This window comes from Astyanax mexicanus, chromosome 9 (assembly GCF_023375975.1).
Source record: "Astyanax mexicanus isolate ESR-SI-001 chromosome 9, AstMex3_surface, whole genome shotgun sequence".
NCBI lineage: Eukaryota > Metazoa > Chordata > Actinopteri > Characiformes > Acestrorhamphidae > Astyanax > Astyanax mexicanus.
In genome coordinates, this window is record NC_064416.1 from 7,803,788 (window position 1) to 7,823,189 (window position 19,402).

The 19,402-nt window shown below is 36.7% G+C and overlaps 1 protein-coding gene across 2 annotated transcripts in view; it reads right to left on the bottom strand.

The window, feature by feature from the left end:
• Positions 1-17,692: 17,692 nt before the first annotated feature.
• LOC111190618 (WD repeat-containing protein 49) overlaps positions 17,693-19,402 on the bottom strand; it is a 50,041-nt gene continuing 48,331 nt past the window's right edge. For both annotated transcript variants that reach the window (XM_049483322.1, XM_049483321.1), the window contains exon 20: positions 17,693-18,500. In XM_049483322.1, the coding sequence (XP_049339279.1) occupies positions 18,458-18,500 (43 nt within the window). In that variant the 3' untranslated portion in view covers positions 17,693-18,457. The remainder of the gene's footprint in view (positions 18,501-19,402) is intronic.

The following is a 19,402-nucleotide window of genomic DNA, read 5'->3' on the forward strand; positions in this document are numbered from 1 at the left end:
TGCTGATTCTTCCAGTTTCCTTTTGTAGAAAGAGGATTTTGCAGCAGTTACCTCTGTTGAAAATCGGGATAGGAGAGATTGGTAAGAGCAAAGGTCTGAGGATTGTTGAGATTTTTTCCACTTTCTCTCGGCTAGCCTTAGCTCTCTACGGTTGTTGCGTAGAACATCCGACACCCATGGGGTGGCTGGAGAGGATTTTGCTGGCCTTGAAGTAAGAGGAGAGAGAGTGTTGATGGAAGAGGTGATAGATGAGAGGAAGGTGTTGGTAGCTGTTTCCAGAGGGAGGGAAGAGAAGGAGTCAGGATTCGGAAGAGTGGTCATGATAGTTGAGGCAAGAGAGGAGGGAGATATAGCACGATGATTGCGATGAGTAGTGGAAGTTGAAGAGGTTGTGTTTGTAGGAAGAGCAGGAAGAGAGAGCGTGAAGGATAGGAAGTGATGGTCAGAGAAATCTAGAGGAGTCACAGTTAGATCCAGAGCTGGAGCAGGTCTGCTAAAGACAAGGTCTAGAGTGTTTCCTGCTCTGTGAGTTGGAGCAGACAGATTGAGGGAGAGAGAAAAAGAAGACAGAAGTGGAAGAAGACAGGATGACTGTAGTTTCTCTGAGGGGAGGTTGAAGTCACCAAGGAGGATAAGTGAGGATTCAACCGGTAACCCACTCAGGAGAGTGTCCAGTTCATCAATGAAGTTGCCCAGTGGGCCAGGAGGACGATAGAGAACAATGATATGGAGTTTGACAGGAAAAGAGATAGTGACAGCATGAAATTCAAAAGAAGAGATGTCAAGATGCAGAAAAGAGAGTACAGTGAAGGACCACTTATGAGACAGAAGCAGGCCAGTTCCACCACCCCTGCCGGTTGGCCGTGGAGAGTGGGAGAAGGCAAAAGCAGATGACAGGGCAGCTGGAGTTGCAGAGTTCTCTGGAGTGATCCAAGTCTCAGTCAGAGCCAGGAAGTCCAGATATTGAGCAGAGGCAAGAGCTGTGATGAAGTCAGCCTTCAGACCTGCAGAATGGCAATTCCAGAGTCCCCCATGCACCAACACCTGAGAACTTAGTGAACTAGGTGGGTACAATAGGTTGCTAGGATTGCGGTTTCTGCCCTGATGCCGGTGTCTACGGGTGTTGCAGGAGATGAGAGTAGGAATTTGGAAGCACATTGTCAAATCTTAAGTTTTACTGTTTGATTTAAATTTGAAAGACTAAAATTTGCTGATCAAAGAGTCAAAGAGTCCTTGCACAATTAACACACTTAATTTATCAACAGCTGTAGGCTGTTAGCCACACCCCTTTAATTCACACCTTAACTAGCCAGAAACCACACCTGAATCAACTCTCTAAATCAACAAGTCCCAACAAGTCCCAACAAGCACAAGATTACCTAAACAGTTCTAACAGAATTAAGCTAAAAGTATCTTAAAGCCAGCCTACCTTACAAGCAGAGGATAATCAAGTAAACTCCAAGCACCCTCAGTCTCTGTCTCATTCTATCTTATGGCAGGTTCACACTACACAGTTTTTTGAGTCGTCAGTCATAGTGCTGTTCCCCTTCACGACTGTGGATGTGCTGTAATCGTGAGTCTTCAGTTGTTGAGACTTTCACACTGCACGGCTGATCAGAGACACAAGGTCACAAATTACACGTTTTTTCTCGTCGTGGGAAAACGGCGACTCACCTCACAGCTCTCCAGAAACACATTTCATCACAAGAACACAACAGAACTAAAAACACATGAGAACTAGCGATGCCGTGCCAGAAAATCTCTTTAGAGGAGAATACGCACTTAAAGTGAGTCCAATATTGTTCATATTGGCTCATATGAAGCAACTGATCAAAATCTCTCTCTCATGAAATTTAAGAACTTACCTTGAAGTATCCTTAAGTTTGAGGATAGACCATCAAAAACATTATGATGAAACTGGCCCTCATCAGGACTGCCCCAGGAAAGGAAGAGCAAGAGTTCCCACTGTTGCACAGGATAAGTTTATCAGAGTTACCAGCCTCAGAAACCGCAAGTTAACAAACAGCTCCGCAAATAAGAGCATCTAAATGCTTCACAGAGTATTTTGGTTTGTTTAACACTTTTAAGTTACTACATGACTAATTTTGTGTTGCTTCATAGTCTTCATAGACTTCAGTATTCATTTTCAAAGTAGGAAAAATAAGTTATATAAAACATTAAATGAGAAAGTGTGTCAAACTTTTGATTGGTACTGTATCTGATAAAAAACACCGGTATATTTTTCAGAAGTTCAGCACTTCTTGTAGCTACAGAGTAATTTTGCAATTCAAAGTCTGTGTAATTTTAGTTGATTATGCATAAAAGAAAAACAGGAAAAAACAAAATAACAAAAAAATCTGACACCTCTCTCAGACACACACACAGAACAAACACACACAGATATACACACTATAATAGCTGTAATTGATGGGTCTGACTAAGTGCACAGTATTTTGGTTTTAAGAAAGTGTTTACTGGTAATCAAACTGCAATCAAAACTACATTAAACCAATAAAGCCATGCAAATGATTTGTTCTCTCTACTGGAGTGGAGTCGGAGCGGGGAGTTTAATGTGGTTCCTGAATGTTCTAAAAAACACTTTAAAACCCATTGTGGAGGACAGATGAGGACAGAGGGGTGTAGCCACCTGCCAGAAACAAAGAGAAAGAGAAATGAAACCTGAAAGCCTCAGTCTTCTCATCTTCTATTCACTCTAATGTCGGTGATGAAGTTGACAGAGTCCCCACTGAGTCCTGCGTCCTCAAACGACACCGGCCTAATTCTCTCTCAGCTATAAAACACCACTAATATACTGTCTATTAGCTTTTACATCTATTTTTGGTTCATTAAATCAGTCAGATAGAGGGGTTCTAATAAAGTGGCCACAGTGAATGAAAGCACAAGGTTGGTAGGTAGGTGTTTCTAATAAAGTGGCCACAGTGAATGAAAGCACAAGGTTGGTAGGTAGGTGTTTCTAATAAAGTGGCCACAGTGAATAAAAGCACAAGGTTGGTAGGTAGGTGTTTCTAATAAAGTGGCCACAGTGAGTAGAAGTACAAGGTTGGTAGGTAGGTGTTTCTAATAAAGTGGCCACAGTGAGTAAAAACACAAGGTTGGTAGATAGGTAGGTGTTTCTAATAAAGTGGCCACAGTGAGTAAAAACACAAGTTTGGTAGGTGGGTGTTTCTAATAAAGTGGCCACAGTGAGTAAAAACACAAGGTTGGTGGGTAATTGTTTCTAATAAAGTGGCCACAGTGAGTAAAAACACAAGGTAGGTAGGTAAGTATTTCTAATAAAGTGGCCACAGTGAGTGGAAGCACAAGGTTGTTAAGTAGGTGTTTCTAATAAAGTGGCCAGAGTGAGTAAAAACACAAGGTTGGTAGGTAGGTAGGTGTTTCTAATAAAGTGGCCACAGTGAGTAAAAACACAAGGTTGGTAGGTAGGTAGGTGTTTCTAATAAAGTGGCCACAGTGAGTAAAAACACAAGGTTGGTAGGCAGGTGTTTCTAATAAAGTGGCCACAGTGAGTAAAAACACAAGGTTGGTAGGCAGGTGTTTCTAATAAAGTGGCCACAGTGAATGAAAGCACAAGGTTGGTAGGTAGGTGTTTCTAATAAAGTGGCCACAGTGAGTGGAAGTACAAGGTTGTTAAGTAGGTGTTTCTAATAAAGTGGCCACAGTGAGTAAAAACACAAGGTTGGTAGGTAGGTAGGTGTTTCTAATAAAGTGGCCACAGTGAGTAAAAACACAAGGTTGGTAGGCAGGTGTTTCTAATAAAGTGGCCACAGTGAGTAAAAACACAAGGTTGGTAGGCAGGTGTTTCTAATAAAGTGGCCACAGTGAGTAAAAACACAAGGTTGGTAGGCAGGTGTTTCTAATAAAGTGGCCACAGTGAGTGGAAGCACAAGGTTGTTAAGTAGGTGTTTCTAATAAAGTGGCCACAGTGAGTAAAAACACAAGGTTGGTAGGCAGGTGTTTTTAATAAAGTGGCCACAGTGAATGAAAGCACAAGGTTGGTAGGTAGGTGTTTCCAATAAAGTGGCCACAGTGAGTAAACCAACCAGCCTTTCCCCACACACCCCTCTTCAGTGACAATTCAGCGCTCCACCTCACCTGAGTACTAACACCTGGGTCTCGTTCCCTGCTCGTTCGCTCTGCCTATATAAACCTAACTCCTGTTCAGCTCCCTGCACAGCATTGCACCTTCCATGTGCCCTTCGACTGCCAAAACTCTTCATAATTCTAGCTCTGTTAAGCCCCGTTGTGTTTTTTGTCCAGTTTATAGTTTGGTAGTCTGTTTTCTTGTTACTGCTATCCTCCCAGCTTTCTTTAGTTTAGTTTAGTTTAGTTTAGTTTAGTTTAGTTAGGTGATACGTTTTGTTATATCTCATTGACTGATTTGTGTTTCCTTGTGCCTTCAGAATTGTACTATCCTGATTAAAACCCGCTAAAGTGTCTTCCAGTGTCATCTGTGCTCAATGTTCACAGATACAGGTACATCTCTAAAATTAATTTATTGAAAAGTTACTTTATTTCAGTAATTCAGTTTAAAATGTAAAACTCATATATTATATAGATGTATTACACACAGAGTGATCTATTTTAAGCGTTTAATTATTTTATTGTGTCTCAGAAAATTAGAATATTATATAAGACCAATTGTTTCTTTTGGCAGTGTGGGCAGTGTGCCAAGTCCTGCTGGAAAATGAAATCCTCATCTCCATAAAAGTTGTCAGTAGCAGAGGGAAGCATGAAGTGCTGTAAGATCTTGTGGGAAAACACTCAACTGACTTGATAATAAAACACAGTGGATCATCACCAGCAGATGACATGTCTCTCCAAACCATCACTGATCATCAGTAAATTTTACATTTCATTTGTAAATAAAGGGAGCAGAGTCTGGAGGAAGAGTGGAGAGACACACAGTCCAAACTGCTTGAGGTCTAGTGTGAAGTTTCTACAATCAGTGATGGTTTAGAGAGACATGTCATCTGCTGGTGTTGATCCACTGTGTTTTATTATCAAGTCTAAAGTCAGTGCAGTTTTGTTTTCCCACAAAATCTTACAGCACTTCATGCTTCCCTCTGCTACTGACAACTTTTATGAAGATGCAAATTTCATTTTTCAGCAGGACTTGGCACACTGCCCACACTGCCAAAAGTACCAATTGATCCTATACTGTATATTATTATAATTATAATAATATAATGAGACACAAATTTTTGGGTTTTCATTGGCTGTTAGTCATAATCCTTAACAATAAAAGAAATAAACACTTAAAATAGATCACTCTGTGTGTAATACATCTAAATGATATATATGAGTTTCACATTTTTAACTAAATTACTGAAATAAAGTAGATTTTTAATAATAATCAATTTTTTTTGAGTCTGTACAAGGAAGGGGCTTTTATTCAAATGTCCAGTGATTTATCTTTTTATTTATCAGTGTTTCTAATAAAAAGCACAAGGTACATGTTTCTAATAAAGTGGCCTGTGAGTAGAAATGAGTGAATTATTGCAGATTTAATGGGACAGGTTAGTGTGAGGCATCACAGCAGTTGGTTGGTGAACAGTACGGTACGTGAGTGTGTGACATGAGTGCAGAAAATGGGAGCAAACTTCTCTGAGAGAGAGAGAGAGAAAAGGATTTGCTCAGTTAGACAAATGCTAATGCAGCTTTTCTCTTTTCCATATCCGTGTGTGTGTGTGTGTGTGTATGTGTGTGCGCACTTCTTCCTGCAGTGTAATCTGCATAAATTTGAGTCCCCTCAGCTTTCCTTTTCTGATTTAAACTGAAATTCAATTAAACTCTTTTTTGCTGTCTCCTTATCCCAGATAAAACTGTTTAATAATAACAACAATAATAGCATCTTATCTGCTCCACTAAGGACGGAGGGAGCTTTAAATGCTATCTTTGAGCTCTGGGTAATGTGGGGCCAGTGAAGAAGACCACTGAGCTTCAGTAGCTGTGAGTTTATCTGTTATCTTTTATAGTCTGAGGAGATTACAGTATAGAAAGTTCAGTAACTGTTTCTATGAATATCATGTCTATTAGACTGTATAAAGAAACTCATATCCAATAATAATGCATTAATAAAGCATTAAAAACAAGGCTATACATATTTATAAAAATAGATAAAACATTATAGCCATGTTGGCACTATGGATATTATGATATTGTGATTATAATGCATTATAAGCTGTGCTTGTAATATGTTACACATCTGGATTAAAATATAATATATAATCTGTCACTATTATTGCAGTATGTTCCCATGATGGACATCTGCCACTGTACTTGGAGTGTAAAACGATTATAATACACTATAAACTAATAAAAGCTATACTTTTGTGTAACATAAGTATAAATCATGAGTGGTTATAAGTAAATATAGCATGCTTTGTTAAGGGTCTTGTTTTTAACATAGAATGTTAAAATAATGAATAGAAACACAGCTGATGATGCATTATGATCACAATTCATAATGCATAATAAACATGACTATAATATTTTATATAGTTTAATAAATATGTATAGTCGTGTTTATAATACTTTATAAATGCATTACAATGTGTTACAAGTATGTTTATAAAGTCTAATAGACATGACACTCACAAAAAGTGGTACATAATGTTCCTTTGAGTATTTATTTATTTATTTATTTATTTATAATTTAAATCTTTAATGGAGTATTTTTCACTTTTTACAAAAAATAAGAGGGCATAAAAATGCTTCTAAGTCAAGGGGGCGCTTCCACTAGTTACTGACAGCAGCATACAACCAGACTGGAACATGTTCAGCAGTATCCAAGCCCACCAGCTTTAACATTACTGTGTTTAACACTAGAATAGATAAAGGTACTCCCTGACATTAGTTTCACTTTCAAATCAGATAAAACAACACACCAAGACCTCAAGCTATACTTTCTATTTGACACTATATGATAAACTCACATGCCAATGCTCATTTTAAGTTTATTTAACAGCGCTGAGTTTTATATGGTTATATTTAAACTCGAAAGAAATGAAGTGCAGCGCATTTTAGCTCAGTCTTGGTTAAACAACAATATAACATTTCAGTAAAGATGGTGGTTATAGAGTGTTTTATATCATTGCTTAGCTGTTTATTATAAGCTGTGCTTATAATATGTATGTTAGAATAGTATATAGTATATCTATTATTAATAATATAGTCCCACAATAAAAGTTTGTCACTTTACTTGGAGAGCACAAAGACCTGTTATAATACATTATTAGTGAATATAGCGGTAACACTTCCTATGAACCCTGTATTCATAATGCACTATAAATGAATTCATAATGCATTATATGACATGCATAATACCTTATAATGACTGTAATAAGCCTGTATAATTGCCCATAAGTACTTACAGCGACATTCATGACACATTATACACTACAAGTAATCTGCGTTATAGTGCACTACAACAACACTACATTGTACAATGTTCTTATGAACACATTTTATAAGGCATTATACGCCTTTTCTTTATAAACCCTTATACTTGTAGTTTATAATGTGTTATGAATGTTGCTGTAAGTACTTATGAGCAATTATACAGGCTTTTTACAGTCATTATAAGGTATTATGCATGTCATATAATGCATTATAAATGCATTCATAAGGCATTATGAATACAGGGTTCATAGGAAGTGCTACCAATATAACTAATATTACACTCAAGACAAGTATATAATAATATAATTCATGAGTAGTTCAAAAATAATTAGAGCATTATTAAGGGTGTGTTTATATAAGTTGGCAGATTATTATTATTTTTTTTAGTCAAAATGCATAATTCTGCGAGCTGGGACTGAGTTTCTTGGTATTGGGGTACTGTATAGCATGTTATGAACACAGCTAAAGATGCTTTATGATCACAATTCATGATGCATAATAAACATGTCTATGAGGGGTATAACACATTTTTATAAATATGTACAGCATAGTCGTGTTTATAATGCATTATGAATGCATTATTATGTGTTACGGCTATGTTTATAGAGACTTACAGAGATGATATTCATAGAAAGTGTTCATAGAAAGGTAGGATTTTCTCATAAAGGGGCCAGTGAGTAGAAACACAAAGAAAGAGGTGTTTCTACTTAATTGAGTGAAGGTTAAACTCCTGTTATTGACTTTTTTAGACTGAATTCTGCTAAATAAACATGATATAACCTCATATATAGGTCTCATATTGATTCTCTACAGTAACACAGATTCTCTGTGGTTCCTCACACAAGACAAACAGGCTGAGAGTGTGTTGTAAATAGCAGCAGCAGGATGAGAAACACTGCTTATTTAACCATATAACTCAATTTGAAATGCTAATAGCAGAACAGGCTCAAGGGCGAAAAGTAAAACAGGGAAATTTTCATATTGCATTTAGAGCAAAGCGGCATCCTACACATATATTATATTCCACGAATACAATTAATTGCATTTTGGGAGCTGTGAATAATTTGCTGCACATGATTAGAATTTCAGATGAGCCCCGTCTCTCTTTATTATTATTATTACTATTATTATTATCATTCTAGGTGAATGTGCTGGTGCTATTTCTGGCGATCTTATTAATGATAATCGCTTTCCCGGAAGCCATTAGCATCCATTGAAAGGATGGAGTGAATCTGCAGACGGGGGGAACACATTTGGCTCCAGTGCACCTCCTGACCCCAACACATTGCCCATATAACACACTGAAGGAAAGAAACTGATTTTTGGAAGTAAAAAAGTATATATATTTTATGATATATTCAGAATATATGGAATTATATTAGACTTATATACAGTACCAGTCAAAGGTCTGCCTTTTTTATTATATTGAAATCTTCTGCATTCTAGATTAATATTAAACTCATCCAAACTATGAAGAAGAACATATGAAATTTACAGTTGCAAGAAAAAAGTATGTGAACCCTTTGGGATTACTTGGATATCTGCATAAATTGATCATTAAATGTGATCCGATCACAGTGCAGGGTGAAAAAAGTATGTAAAGCTTTAGATTTAATAACTGGTTGATCCTCCTTTGGCAGCAAAAACCTCAACCAAACGTTTCCTGTAGTTGCAGATCAGACCTGCACAACAGTCTGGTGTGAATCGCTCTCTTGAGGTCATGATGCCACAGCGTCTCATTTGGGTTGAGGTCAGGACTCTCCAGAAGGCCCAGTATTTTCTTCTGTTGAAGTCATTCGGTTGTTGATTTACTTCTATGTTTTGGGTCGTTGTCCTGTTGCATCATCCATCCTCTGTTGAGCTTCAGTTGGTGGACAGATGGTCTTAAGTTTTCCTGCAAAATGTCTTGGTTCACCTGGAAATTCATTTTTCCGTTGATGACGGCAATCCGTCCAGAACCTGAGGCAGCAATGCAGCTCCAAACCATGATGCCCCCTCCACCATGTTTCACAGTTGGGATGAGGTTTTGATGATGGTGTGCTGTGCCTTTTTTCTTCACACATAGAGTTGTGTGTTCCTAACAAACAACTCAATTTTGGTTTCATCTGTCCACAGTATATTTAGCCAGTACTGCTGTGGAACATCCAGGTGCTCTTTTGCAAACTTCAAACGTGCTGCAATGTGTTTTTTTTTGGGCAGCAGTGACTTCCTCTGTGGTGTCCTCCCATGAACTCCGTTCTTGTTTAATGTTTTCCTTATTGTAGATTTGTCAACAAAAATGATAGCATGTGCCAGACATTTCTGTAAGTCTTTAGCTGACACTGTAGGATTCTTCCTCACCTCATTGATTATTCTAGCTTTTAGAGATACTGTTGTAACCCTCTTCAGCTTTATGCAAGTCAATAATTCTTGAGCATAGATCTTCTGAGAGCTTGATCTTTTGTGTGAGGCATGATTCACTTCAAGCAATGCTTCTTAAGAACTACAAACTCAAAACTGGTGTGTGTTTTTTATAGGGCAGGGCAGATTTAACCAACACATCCAATCTCATCACATCCTGACTCCAATTAGCTTTTAGACAAGTTATTAGCCTAGGGGTTCACTTTTTTATGTGATATTCATTTAAGCAGACTTTGTTTGTCTATTGTTGTGATGTAGATGAAGATCAGAACACATTTAATGACCAATTTATGCAGAAATCCAAGTAATCCCAAAGGGTTCACATATTTTTGTGCAACTGTATTTAGTAAACAAAAAAGTGTTAAACAACCAGAATATGTTTTATATTTTAGATACTTCAAAAAGTAGCACCTCTTGCTTAGATTAAACAGTTTTGCTCATCTTGGCTGGATTTTCTCAGTCAGCTTTATAAGGTAGAATCACTTGGAATTCAGACTTTCAGTTAACAGCTGTGCTGAACTCATCAAGAGTCAATTACTTGAATTTCTTGTCTCTTAATAAAGTGTTTGAGAGCATCAGTTGTAAAGTAGTGAAGAGGTAGAGTTACAGGTATACAGTGAATAGTGAATATTTGAGTAAAGTTCTAATCCAGATTATGAGAAGTAATCTATAGCAAATAATAGTCAAAAAGTTTCAAGAACTTTGAAAGTCTCCTCAAGTGCAAAAACAATCAAAAACATTATGATGAAACTGGCTCTCATCAGGGCCACCCCAGGAAAGTAAGATCCCTCTGTAAAAAAGTTCCCTCTGTTGTACAGGATAAATTAATCAGAATTATCAGCCAGATAAGAGCATCTAAATGTTTCACAGTATTCAGTATTTTGGTTTGTTTTACACTTTTAAGTTACTACATGATTCATTATATGTTCCTTTATAGAGAAAAAGTAAAAAAAAAAAAAAAATATTGAATGAGAAAGTGTATCCAAACTTTTGAATAGTACAGTAGAAAATTATAATAATTGTTATTATACAATGTAAAAAACACACTCTGTTTCAGACTTTTCAGGTGTAAAAAACGCGCTTAAAGATGTTTTCCATTTGAGCTATGGGTCCTTTCAGTGTTTCTTTCAGAGTAATTCATGCTGTCTGCTGCTCGTACAAATAAAATGTAAATTATTTAATTAATCAGCTGCATATAAAGGGTACTTGACACTGCAGCTAGCAGCCAGGAGGTGAGCTCTCAGACTCTGTTTTCTGAAGAGCTCTCCAAACAACGGTATGAGGACATAAAGCAGGAGCACCTCAGGACAAACACAAAGGAAACTTTAAACAGACACTGCCAAGGGCGTTCCAGATAGTATTTGAAGGATTCAAAGGCAAGAAGGAGAAACATAACAAAAACAAGACTATTTCACCTAGAATGGCCCACATTTTTATTATTTATTTAATATTTATTAATGCAATGCGTAGTGTTTTGGTCCACATTAAATTCAGTTTTAACTATAAAAAACATTGTACATAGTGACTTTATGGCCCTGATATAAGCACTGACTGATATAAGCAGTGAATTTTGCACTTATAGAATATAGAATAAGATCTTATAGAATAAGATATGTTTTGTAAAGTTAATCTTTCAATCCTTCCTGCGATCATTTTTTTTGTAAATCATTCTTTATATAAACTGGAAATCCACTGCCTATCTTAGTTTCTTAAAGAATCTATAATTTGTGGATATGATCATGGTTTTAATCACCCATTGGCGTCACCTCTTTAGCTTTTATGTTCTACTGTATATTTGCACTAATGTTTTTTTATACTGGTACTGTCATTCCCTCGTTAGTCCCGCAAACCCCCCCACCCCCCCACCCCCCAAAAAAAAAGTAACATAATTTAAATCCTTTGTATGTCCTGTACATATGCAGTAATGACAGTTAAACTACTTGACTTGACTTGACATAATTAATTTGTTAGTTTTACTTGCATATTATCCCTAAACATTTTTTCTGATTTGAGAAAAAGACTGCTAACCCTGGCTATTACTTCTGGAGCAGCATTAGCATTAGCCACTAACCACGCTAAAAGCTAGCGCTTTTGCCATTCAGAGGTGAGTATATTGGACTGTAGTCTGCATGTTTACAGTGTTAAAACCACTAGCTAATATTGCCCTGGCTTACCGGAACACTCAGGGTGCTCTCGGTGCTAATGCTAATGCTGTTGCACCTAGCCTTAGTGGAAATCTGGAAATTTATGCTTACTGCAAACAAAAGCACTTTACTCACCTCAATATACAGTTTTCAGGAGAGAAATCTATGTAGATTAACATCCAGTGCTCGTTTGACTTTAAAGGAACGGGTTTGTTTACTTAACTCTTTAATCCCTCCCCCCCAAGTAACATCATTTCAATCCTCTATATGTCCTGTACATATGCAGTAATGACAATAAAACTACTTGACATAATTCATTTGTCAGTTTTACTTGCGTATTATCCCTAAATAACTTTTTTTTTGGGGGGGGGGGGGGACTTATGACCCCAAATAAAAAAAATGAATGTAAATGTGAACCTGAACTCAAGTCCGTTTTAACCGGACCAAATGGTGCTGGTGTGAAAATTCCCTTGGTGTGGTTCGATTGAGCAGGTGTGAAAACAGTAACTCTGGAGCGTTATCTAATAATTACCAGAGCTATGAACAAACACTGTCTCTGCTGCTCCATGCTGTTTACATGCACAGTATGTGCAGCGTTCACTGCTCGCAGTCTGACCAATCAAAGGAGACTCTGATGTGATCGCGTGGTTTATTGGTGCGTATTTAGGTGTGTTAAGGTTTTTTATGCATGTGTGGAAACCAAACCAAACAGAGGGAGAAACGAATGCTTCAAATAAACAAACTCATTAACTGATCCGGATCATAGAAACTTTTACAACTACAGGTGTGGACCAGAATCAGTTTTAACCGGACCAAATAGGGTCGCACTTTAAAATAAGACTACCCTTATAAAGGGTTATAAATGGTTTAAAGATTAGATTATTAAGTAATATTGGTAAGGTTGTAAATGCCTTAAAACCACTGATATGTAGTTACACATTAATTAAAAAGGCAACAGTGTTGTTTGTCCGTTTTTTTTCTTAGTCATTTAATTCATAATAAATAGTGAAACATACTTGCATAAATATTAATAGGACAGGTTTAATACCGATTGATGGAAAACACAAAGTAAGATCAGTATCTAGAAAGATCTGAGGTTTGATAGTAGAAATGAGTGTGGAATCACTATTTTTTTTTTACCATTTTTTTTAACTCACTGTTGTCATTTCTATCCATGTTATTATTTATTTATTAACTGCTTATTAATGTGTTTTAAAGTATTTGCAGCCTATTTATTAACCATTGCTAATCTCATTTATAAACCATTCATAACCCCTTTATAAAGGTAGTCTTATTTTAAAGTGAAAATGTTAAAATGTTTCAGATGTTACTTTTCTGGCTAGGGATTGTAAGGTCCCTAGGTAGGAAGCCTTCAAATGAAATCTTTAAATCACACTTTCAAGTATTAAAGTACAAATATAGTAAGTAGGGTCTAAAATGTTAATTTTAAGGGGCTAGTGTTAGTTGGTGCTTTATTAGAATGCATCCTATTTAGAGCTGATGGCAGCCTGGAGGAGGACACTGAGATAAGGAGATGATTGCTCATTCAGCATTTGATAAGGTGCTCACTGTCAGATTATATCTTAATAAATCACACTCTCGGCCAATAAAAATGTAATTTGACAAAACATCGCCTTCCTCCCACGCTTTCCACAGCTTTTCCTGACGAATTAATTAATCAACATCGGGGTCTAAAATAAGTCCTCCAGCTTCCATGGCAACAGGCACTCATGTCGGACTGAGTGGATTCCGTCAGGCGTGCAGGTATTACACTCATTTCCACATGTTTTTTCTTTTTGTCTGTTTTGTTTGTCTGCTTGTCATTTGAATTTTGCATCATTTTTGAGAAATCATGTGTAGAACTGTGGATTTAGCTGAAGAGCATCTGTAGACTAAGTAAGTGTGCTATTCATTTCTGTTTAAGTGAATTAAAGCGACCAAACTCCTTCACAAATGTTATAAATCAGACATAAACACTAAGATTTGTAACTGCACTGGGCTGGTGTACATAAAAAGTAAAGGAAGTGCATTTCATACCAATTAGCATGGAGATAACGTCTAATACAGGCCTAAATCATGAACTATATGGCAATTAAGTTTATCATTAATCTCTAATTGATGTGTTTCTGTGGTTTCTGAAGCTGTATGCCTTAAATTAATGCCTGAATTCATTATCCAAGTCTAGTCTCAAGTCTAGTTTCAAACAAGGCAAGTTTAAGTTAAGTTACATTATTAAGTTTTGAGAGGTTTGAGTCAAGTTGAGTCAACTATCAAGTCCTTGTAGATAAAGCCTGAGTAAAGTTTTATTATTGTTGTTATCCAACCCTTAATTCCTCTTTGATAGGAAGCTGAAATTAGCTTTAAATATCTTTTATTTTATTTTATATTTATGTTTCAGCTTCTGTTTTCTGTTGCATAATTTAGGGTGGAACTGGAAATGTTGCTAGCTAGATGAAGAAAATGGACATAACTACAGTAATATAGTGATTTTGATCATTTTACTTAATTTTAGGTTGTAAGATGCAGTAAAGCCACTCCGCTAAAGTACAGCGTTAAAAAAAGAGTTTTAGTTTAGTTCTCCAACACTAAGAATCGAGACTGGAGCAGTATTAGCATTAGTCGCTTATTTGTCGTTCAGAGGTGAGTATTATCGGCCTGTAGCCTGCTGCTAACCCTGGCTAGTACCGCTGGAGCAGCATTAGCATTAGCATAATCCACTAACCACGCTAAGCGCTAGCTCTTTTGCTGTTCAGAGGTGAGTATTATCAGCCTTTAGTCTGCTGCTAACCCTGGCTAGCACTGCTGGAGCAGCATTAGCATTACCTGCTAATTCTTTCGCCTCCAAAGGTGAGTATTATTGGACTGTAGTCTGTGTGCTTACAGTGTTAAACAAACTATGTAGGACAAACCACTAACTCATATTGCCCTGGCTTACCAGAATATTAAGGAGTTTCTCAGTGTAGTGCTGTCAGGTGTCATTTACTAAAGCTAACTGTGGCTAGCGATTGCGGTTAGCTGCTAATGCTATTGCAATTGCACCCGGCCTTAGTGGAAATATGAAATATAAAAGCTTACTGTAAATAAAAGGAAGCGCTTTAAATAAACAGTTTTTAGTAGAGAAATCTGTGTAGATTAACATCCAGCACTTGTTTAAATTTAAAAGAATATATATTTTTTTAAGAATTACAGTTTTGTTAACTTAATTTAGCTTAGCTTTACAAGGAACATGGCGACACCCCTGTTCCTTACTAGTGTCTCATATTGTGTCTTATAATCCAGTACACTTTATGTATGAAAACAGACATGAAAATAGACGTTTATTGATAGTGCCCCATATAATCCGGTGTGTTTTATAGTGCAATAAATATGAATGTGAATGTGCAAAATAGAGGGGTCGTGCTAAGGGGTGGAGCCAAAGAGTAGGGCTGCAACTAATGATTATTTTGGTAGTTGACTAATCTGATGATTTTTTTTCAGATTAGTCGATTAGTCAATGATTTGTCAATGATTTTCCTGGCAGGTCCTCCATCTTTAAAAATATTTAAATGTCTAGATGTTGTTTAAACGTGGAAAGTACTGAAATGTACGGATTAAATATGTATTCTTTTGTGTTTCGGCACTTTTGGAGACACAGAATAAATTGAGTGTAAACTGTATGAGTGAGCTGTTTACCCATCTCCCATTGCGCTTTTGTCCCCAGCACTTTGTGTAATGCATTACTGTTTATTATTATAAATTACCGATTAGTTGACAATAAAATTTGTAGTTGACAAATTTAAATACTCGACATTGTCGAATATATCGACTAATCGTTGCAGCCCTACCAAGTAGTGAAATGGGTTTGGGCTCAAGTGTCTGAGGTGCAGTTCCAAGTGAAGTCTGGAGTCTCTGGGAAATTAATCTGAGTCTGGGTCGAGTCTTAAGTCTCTAAGGACTGAGTCTCAAGTCTCTACTGACACTTGAATAGTGCTGAGGGACATTAAAGTAAATCAGGAGTGTACTGATGTAGCGTGCCGTGTCCGAGAGTGCCGGATCTTATTAACTGTATGTATTAATGGGACAGACCTTGAAAAGCTGTCTGAAAAGCAGAGCTACAGTTCATTCCATCCTCCACTCTGACGACTGTAAGTCAGTCTTGGATTATTTCAGACCGCAGATGGTTAATCAGAGCTGCTGAAAGCCGGCCTGCCTGCACAATGGGCTGATATCTCTGTGCTGTAATTGCCTGAGAAAGAATCAATAGCAGCAGTTTAGTTCACATTATGCAACTGTGCAGCTTTCTGGCTTCTGAGTGTGAGTTCCATCAGCAGACGTCTGAGTGACCGGAACACTGAACCAGTCTGGAGCTGGAGGACAAAAGGTTTCCAAGGATGTGTTTGAGTAGGTGGCTTTGTCTCATGGTCAAACACACAAACACACACACACAAACACACACAAACACACATATACAGTACACAGTGGAGATTTATGAAGTTGGTCAACTTTCAGGGTCCAGTTCGACTCAAGGTCAAACCATTAATGGATAGATACTGTAGCAGCTGCTCAGTATTTCACATATATGTTTTTTTTTATTTTGATTCAGTAAGAAAATCTGTAATACAGTACTAGTCAAAAGTTTGGACTGGTACTTTCCCCTTAAATTCAGTGTTTTTTTATTATTTAAAAAAAAATGTCAAAGAAACCAGAATGTGTTTTTTTGTATTTTAGTTTCTACAAATTAGGCTCCTGTTGCTAAGATAACACCTTTGCACATCTTGGAACTTATCAAGAGTTAATTACTTGAATTTCTTGCCTCTTAATATGTTTGAGAGCATCAGTTATAAAGTAGTGAAGAGGTAGAGTTACAGGTATACAGTGAATAGTGAATATTTGAGTAATGATCTAATCCAGGTTATGAGAAGCAAGAACTGCTCAACTAAGTAAAGAAAAAAGTCCTAAAGTTCTACTCAGTGATTAAACTCCTGCATCCGGACTGCAATTGAAAAAACAGGAGGATCAGTGAGTTTTTTTAAGGCTTTCTCTTTCACATGACATCATGTTCAGTAGCTCCTCCATTTCCACCCGCTGTTGTGTTTACATGGATCTCCGTGGAAACGTGCACCCAAAGTGTAATTACGGTACATGGCAGTGGACAAATAACTATTTTATTAAACGTCAGTTAATGAAACTCAGAGATGTGCATCTGGACAGGACTAAAATTACCGGAGGACCACGAAGGACCACAAAGCTGGAATTTTCTCCGAGGACGTCTGAGAAAAATACTTACATGGTTGTTCAGGACGGGAATAAAATCACAGAGGACCCACAATAAAAGAGAAAATTACCCGAGGACCCCCTGAGGAACTAATCCCGTCTGAATGCCTCCTGTCTAAATTATCTTTAAGTACCAATACGCAAAGACCCTCAAAAACATTATGATGAAACTGGCACTAATCAGGACCGCCCCAGGAATGGAAGAGCAAGAGTTTCCTTTGTTGAACAGAATAAGTTCATCAGAGTTGCCAGCCTCAGAAACCACAAGTTAACAGCTCCCCAGATAAGAGCATCTAAATTCTTTACCACATTAATGTGTGTCCAAACATTTAACTGGTACTTTATGTGCCTGTATCAATGAGTTTCTAATCCAAGCATTATTTTATCTTTTTTAATCTAGCTGCTTTAATTTTTCTCTGCATTTACTACAAACCTATGAAACCTTATCTTAAAGTTGAGACATGCAAAACAGCTGATCATATAAAAATGTTTATTTTAAAAGAATAATACAAATGATAGTATATTTCTTAACATTTACTTGGGGTAACACTTTACAATAATGCACATTAATTAACTGTACTTATGACAAAATGCCTCAACTAATTATCAATTGACATTAGGTAAGACATTATTAATTATTACAACTTTTTAACTAATGTATCGATTCATTATTATTTACTATTCATATATTGTAGGTGCATCTCAGCAAAATATGAATGTCTTTGAAAAGTTACTTCAAAATGTGAAACTCGTAAAATATATACAGTAGATGTATTACAAACAGAGTGATCCTCATTCTTTCCTCTGCTGACAGCTTTTATGGAGATGAGGATTTCATTTTCCAGCAGGATTTGGCACACTGCTCACACTGCCAAAAGTAGCAATTGATCTTATATAATATTCTAATTTTCTGAAACACAGACTTTTGGTTTTTCATTAGCTGTAAGCCATAATCATCAACAATAAAATAAATAAACACTTAAAATAGATCACTATGTGTTTAATACATTTATATAATAATTGAGTTTCACAATTGTTTATTGAATTATTGAAATAAAGTAATTTTTCAATGATATTTATTTGTTTAAAGATGCATCTGTACATTCATACGCATTTAAATTTAGTAATGTTTAATAATGTATTACATCTTGTGTTACGTCATAATTAATTGAGACATTACTTAACCATTTAACAAAGTTTATTACTGTCGTAAATACTGTTATTTGTAAAGCATTTCTTCACTTGGCTTTGGATGCTCCAGATGTGCTGGCTTTGGACTTTCTGTAACAGAAAGAGAGAAAACTATTAAATTTTTTTAAAAGATTAGAATCCAACAAGCTTGCAGGTTTATTTATAATGTCAGACAGTTCACACTGACCTCCACTCACTAATCTCCTGTAACTGATACCCTGTGTACTGAACACTGCTTAAAATATTCATTAATGACCCTCCAGTTGGTCTTTTAACCCACATACCTCTACACACAGTGCTGGAATAATGTTAAAAGGTGAAATTCTCTACCGGGATTTTCTTCTTTAACTCTTTGTTTTCCTGCTTTGTGGTCCAGTCTATTAGAGCTCCGCTCAATTCAGGAGCCAAACAGAAAACTGAAGTCCCACAATCCTCAGCTGAATCACAGCTCATAACACATTAAGACTCCCTCAGGAAGTGAATGGTAAAAGAAGTGACCCTAAGCCCTTTGTTTACCGCGCTCTCTATCTCTGAAATTACCTGCACACAGCTACTGCCCGCGCTCAGCCGGCGAAATGAAGAGAGATATTACCCAGGAGGCCATGAGAACAAACATGTGCTTGCTGATGTTATGAATGAATGAAGAAAAACAAGAGAAAAGAACAAACAAAGGCCCACAGCCCACAACACACACACACACACACACACACACAAACTAGGGTTTGTTCAATCGAAAATATAAAAAAAACGCTCAATAATAATAATTTGGATTTCTGTAACTACAGGAAACGTTTGGTTGAGGTTTTTGCTGCCAAAGGAGGGTCAACCAGTTATAAAATCCAAAGATTCACATACTTTTCCCACCCTCACTGTGAATGTTAACATGTTGTGTTTAATAAAAACATGCAAACATAATTGTTTTTAAATTTTGGTAATTAATTTTTAATTTTTGTGTGGTATTAGTTTAAGCAGACTGTGTTTGTCTATTGTTG